The following is a 5,760-nucleotide window of genomic DNA, read 5'->3' as shown; positions in this document are numbered from 1 at the left end:
ACTTCCGGCTTGGCGCACCTTTCCTTCAGCCCTATAACTGCACTTTCGATAAAAACATGGTGATTAACGTAACATAATAAAATAAAATTTAAAAAAAATGGAGTCCAATATTTCCCTCAGGCACCTCTATAGTTTCTTTATTTTCCCCTCTTTATGGCTCGATTTGACGATAAAGATTAAGTTGGAGGGATTATTGATAGGCGTGGCTACGGAAAAGGGGAGCATTTAAGCCGGCCTGACGAAAGTGCGGAGCGGAAGTACCTGGTGGCCTCTCCCTCCGGCCGGAAGTTACGGGACTGAATGGATCCCGGAGCCGGCTGCCGCGGCTCCTCAATCTTCCTCTGAGGCTTGGCGGCCGCTGGGCCACCAGGTTCATGTGGAGGCTCCCAGGTTCCCGCGCCGCGCTTCGTGGGGTCCGCTCGGCGGTGGAGCGGCATACTCGGGCCGAGGCGGCGACTGAGACAGCGGGCGCCATGGAGCGCGCTGTAGTGCGGTGTGTGCCCTCGGAGCCTAAGCTAAGCCTGTCGTTCGCGCTGGCCGACGGCAGCCACAAGAACATGCAGCGAGACCAAAGCGAGCCGCTGGGTCGGGCCCTCAGCCGGATAGCAACCAATGCCCTCAAAGGTCACGCTAAGGCGGCCGCCGCCAAAAAGAGCAGGAAGAACCGGCCAAATGCAAGTGGCGGCGTGGCCTGTGCGGAGCCTGGGCCGGAGCCGGCTGCGGCCTGCGAGCCCGTGGTGAAGCTGTACTACCGGGAGGAGGCAGTGGCTGAAGACGTGCTCAACGTGGACGCCTGGCAGGACGGCGCGGTGCTGCAGATCGGCGATGTCAAGTACAAGGTGGAGCGCAACCCGCCCGCCTTCACCGAGCTTCAGTTGCCACGCTACATCATGGCCGGTTTCCCGGTGTGCCCCAAGCTCAGCCTCGAATTTGGAGATCCCGCCAGCTCCGCCTTCCGTTGGTACAAGGAAGCCAAACCCGGAGCGGCAGAGCCTGAGGGTGGGGGCCCCTCGTCATTGTCTCCCTCTTCACCCTCTCCCAGTTGGACGGAGACGGGTGTGAACGAGCGTGTCTACACGCCGTCCAATGCCGACATCGGGCTCCGACTCAAGCTTCATTGCACCCCAGGCAATGGGCAGCGCTTCGGGCCCAGCCGGGAGTTGGAAAGTGTGTGTCCCGTGGAGGCTGGGCCTGGCACCTGCACCTTTGACCACCGGCATCTCTACACCAAGAAGGTGACGGACGACTCTCTCATCCGCACGGTCTCTTACAACCTCCTGGCCGACACGTACGCCCAGACTGAGTTTTCGAGGAGTGTCCTGTACCCGTACTGTGCCCCTTATGCCCTGGAACTCGACTACCGCCAGAACCTTATCCAGAAGGAGCTCACGGGCTACAACGCTGACCTCATCTGTTTGCAAGAGGTTGATCGCAGCGTGTTTACAGACAGCTTGGTGCCGGCCCTCGAGGCCTTTGGGCTGGAGGGCGTGTTTAGAATCAAGCAGCACGAAGGCCTGGCTACTTTCTACCGAAAGGCCAAATTCACTCTCCTTAGCCAGCATGACATTTCTTTCCACGAAGCCCTGGAGTCCGACCCACTTCACAAAGACCTGCTGGAGAAACTCGTTTTGTACCCGTCTGCGCAGGAGAGGGTGCTCCAGAGATCTTCTGTCCTCCAGGTAAAGTACCTCTGCCATTCTCTTTACATACTCGTCGATTTTTAGGGCCCTGGAAGATTTTTTCAGATTTTACTGAAGGGTGTTTGCTTTTGTATCTTCAACACAAAGGTTAGCTTTCATTCATTCATTGAGCAAATACTTACTGAGCACCTTTAGTGTGCCAGGCACGTTTGAACAAGACAAACGGACTTTCATAGTGCTTACCATCTCGTGGGAAAGACGCATGCTGAATACAAGAACATAGTAATTAATTAATGTTTTCTTACTACTTGCCAAGCACTGTTCTGACACATTAAAGCACTTAAAATTTAATCACTAAATTCTATTCATGATATTAATATTACAGTGTATGTTAACTAACTGGAATTTAAATAAAAACTCAAAACAGAAAAAAAGTACTTAATAATTGTGTCTGGCATATTTAATGAAGTATTCCACAACTATTAATATTTTAATTTTGGTCAGAGTAATCCTGCTATTTTTACAGATGTTATTCTTCCCATTTTATATATGGGGAAATTGTCAAGTTTACTTATCCAATTTCACACAAGTGTGGAGCCAGGATTCTTCTTGCCCAGTTACTTATATATTACATCATCACTGAGCAGGGTGTTAAGCTGCCTTAGTTTTTTTTGTTTTTTGGTTGGAGAGAATTTTTAAAAAATATGTTATTTGTATATTTGTCCAGAATTTTTAGGTAACTGATTTTGTTCATAGTAAGATTTTGGAGTAGCTACCTTTTTTTTTTTTTTTTTTTTTTTTTTTTAAGCACCCAGTGTGTTTCATGCACCTCTGTGTAAGCTCATTTGGTTGAATCCATACAACAGTCCCCCTTGAGGTGGATGATAGTGTCTTTAACCAGTGACCAAGCTGACTTAGGAAAACAGTGTCTCTCTCCAGGTCACACTGCTATAAAATGGTTAAGAGTGGGTATTCCATCTAGGCGGGACTGACTCCAAAGCCTGCCTTTACCCACTTAAAAATACCAACCTTAATGTTGTTCTCTAAAATAATATCCTTAACTTCCTCTATGTTGGACTGTTGTTAAAACATGTTATGCTGAATCCTGTTCATGTGTATCGTGAAACTTGTAGCAAAAGTTGAATTTCATAATTGCAATTATACTTTTCAGACAGGGAAGGTTATGAAATGTCAGTTCATCATATAGTCTTGAATTTAAAAAAAGAAAAACATTCAGGAGATTGACAGCAACTGAACTCTTGGCCCTTTGTTTATTTTAGGTTTCTGTTCTTCAGTCTACAAAGGACTCTTCTAAAAGGATATGTGTTGCTAATACCCATCTCTACTGGCATCCAAAAGGTGGGTTTTAGTGGTTTTCACAAGTGATGTAAACATGGTAACTTAAGGTCAGTAAGGCTGTTTTACACACATCTTTTTTATTTCTTTCAGTTTTATTGAGATATAATTTCATAACCGCATCAGGTTTAAAGTGTACAGCACAGTGACTTACATATACTGCAAAATGATTGCCATAATAAGTTTAGTTAACATCCCTCACCTCAGATCTGCAAAAATGTTTTTCCTTGTATGAGAACTTTTAGGATCTACTCTTAGCAACTTTTAAATATACCATATATCATTGTTAACTGTGGTCATTATGTTTCTATAGTACTTATGTATCTCATAACTGAAATGTTTCTTTTTTACTTTTGGGCCACCTTCATCCAGTTCCCCTCGTCCAAATATATATTTTGAATGTCACCCAGATACTGTATGTAGTTTGTGGGCTTTTTTTTTTTTCCTTCTTAAAGGCAACTTTTAAAAGTACTTACATTAATGTTTTTTATATTCACAGGTGGGTACATTCGTCTCATTCAAATGGCAGTAGCCTTGGCTCACATTCGACATGTCTCGTGTGACCTGTATGCTGGCATACCGGTTATATTTTGTGGAGACTTTAATAGTACCCCATCAACAGGAATGTATCATTTTGTTGTCAATGGCAGCATCCCAGAGGATCATGAAGACTGGGCTTCCAATGGGGAAGAGGAACGGTGCAACATGTCCCTTACCCATTTCTTCAAACTGAAAAGTGCTTGTGGTGAACCTGCTTACACAAATTACGTTGGTGGCTTTCATGGATGTCTGGATTACATTTTCATTGACTTAAATGCTCTAGAGGTTGAACAGGTGATTCCATTACCTAGTCATGAAGAAGTTACCACCCACCAGGCCTTACCTAGTGTTTCCCATCCCTCTGATCACATAGCACTTGTATGTGATTTAAAATGGAAATAGACTTACGTTTAATGGAATTTAAGTCTGCTTTAGTAGGAAATCTAATATGAATCACAGCTTATGTATAACCATTAAAGAGGAAAACTAGACAGATACAAAGGCAAAATGTTGTTACTCTACTAGTTACGTTCCAGTGTCTTCATTACACAACTGTTCATATTTGTAGTTTCTCCACTTTTCTTTTTTCCTATGGTTGAAGGAAAAACATATATTTATGACTCCCAGGAAGAACATTGAATTATTATGTACATTTTTATAAGTACCATTTTTTTTAGATAGGAATTAAGAATTTTGTAAAAAAAAAAAAAAAAATTTGAATGATTCTTTTAATTTTTCTACCATAACACATTTCAAATTGAATTATGTTTATATAATTAGGGAAAAATGCATACAGGTTAAAGTGAGAGGCCTAAGTCTGACACATGAAAGGAGTAACATTAGAGTCTACCTCTACCTCAATTTGGCTAGAATTTAATACAACTTCAGAGCTTTAACAGAAGATTAAAATATGCCATCACCAATTGTTAATTGCTTCTCATCTTTAATTTTTCAGTTAACATAAGGTATTATCATACTTTTGTTTTTAGGATTTTACTTTTTAGTATATGGTTCAAATGGACATTTAAATTCTTATTCTTACTGCAGCTCATTTGAACTTCTAGGATGCAAGCACAATTTAGTGTTCAAAGTGAATAACAACATATTCAACTTGATCCCATTTTCTTGCCCATGAAAAATGTTCATAAATCAATAGAGTATTTGCCGTATGATACTACAGAATGCAGCATGATAAATTACTTTATGAGAAACTGCCTACTGATATGGGCTTGACATTTTGGGTGAACCACTGAGCATTTCTTTGCTGGAAGAATTTTTGAAGTTGTTGGGTTTTATAAATAGAAGGGGGATTTGTGGGGCTTTTGAGCATTTCTGAAACAAACCGTTCTTTTTATATAGTTGAGTATTATAGTTTGAGTTATAGGAAAACATTGTATATATAATTTATATACTGTAAAAAATTTAAATATGAAGCCAAACTTTTTAAAATTAGAAATTACAGTTTTAGTGATTAGTTTCTAGCCTCAAGTGGTAACTGAGCTCTTCTAACTCAGTTATCACCATACCTTATTTGTAATGTTTTAGCTGTTACTTTTTTAATGTTCAGGATAACTATAATATCTCATATTTCTGCATTTAGTTTCTATAGCTTAGATATTAAAAGCCCACTCACTTCAAGAATTCTGATTTTCCACAGTCATGAGAGCTTTTGTCCCAAATTCGTTACTAATCTCTAAACCCAATACCATAGGAACTTTTCTCTTTTGGTAAAGTAGGCTGTACTTTCATGTTCTGCTCACTAGCCAATGTATTGTTAAGTCTTAGTAAGTTTGAGAATGAGTTTTACTTACAATTCAGTTTGAACCTTGAAGTATTTAAAATACTGGAAGGGGAAAATTAAAGTGGCAGTTTCTGGGGTCTTGATTAGAAAAAGCTATAAAAAGTTGATGCTACCAAATTGTGCCTTCCTAAATAACATTTTTGAGAGCATTTTAACATCAGTTCACAAATACATGAATATATTAAAGCCAGAATCTAATTCTTCTGCAAAATATATATTGTTTTCTTCCTTTTTAAAATGTTTTTGGTCTGCTTTCAAACACGTTGACAGGACCCTTAAAATAATGTGAGAGGAAACAAAGTTTCTAAGCAAAAAGCTGAGAAACATTTTGAAAGAAGAAATTGTAACATGACATGCTCACTCATGCCCATGAGGAAAACATTCAGATTCTGTATTAACACCATGGCTAGCTAGATTGAACTC

The 5,760-nt window shown here is 40.8% G+C and overlaps 1 protein-coding gene across 1 annotated transcript; it reads left to right on the top strand.

Annotated features, from left to right (window-relative positions):
* The first annotated feature begins 274 nt into the window (after positions 1–274).
* Positions 275–4,607, top strand: PDE12 (phosphodiesterase 12). The gene is made up of 3 exons (XM_021695006.2): positions 275–1,679; positions 2,921–2,999; positions 3,496–4,607. Exons 1-3 carry the CDS (start codon positions 375–377, stop codon positions 3,936–3,938), a joined length of 1,827 nt encoding a protein of 608 aa, XP_021550681.1. The 5' UTR covers positions 275–374; the 3' UTR covers positions 3,939–4,607.
* Positions 4,608–5,760: the final 1,153 nt, after the last annotated feature.

This window comes from Neomonachus schauinslandi, chromosome 1, assembly GCF_002201575.2.
Source record: "Neomonachus schauinslandi chromosome 1, ASM220157v2, whole genome shotgun sequence".
Classification (NCBI taxonomy): Eukaryota; Metazoa; Chordata; class Mammalia; order Carnivora; family Phocidae; genus Neomonachus; species Neomonachus schauinslandi.
This window is presented reverse-complemented; position numbering and strand designations above follow the sequence as displayed.

Bases quoted from the DNA above. Each gene is read 5' to 3' on its own strand.
- PDE12 (XM_021695006.2), top strand. From the start codon at position 375: ATGTGGAGGCTCCCAGGTTCCCGCGCCGCGCTTCGTGGGGTCCGCTCG. The intron at 1,680-2,920 runs GTAAAGTACCTC...TGTTTATTTTAG, and splicing joins AGAGATCTTCTGTCCTCCAG to GTTTCTGTTCTTCAGTCTAC. The intron at 3,000-3,495 runs GTGGGTTTTAGT...TTATATTCACAG, and splicing joins TCTCTACTGGCATCCAAAAG to GTGGGTACATTCGTCTCATT.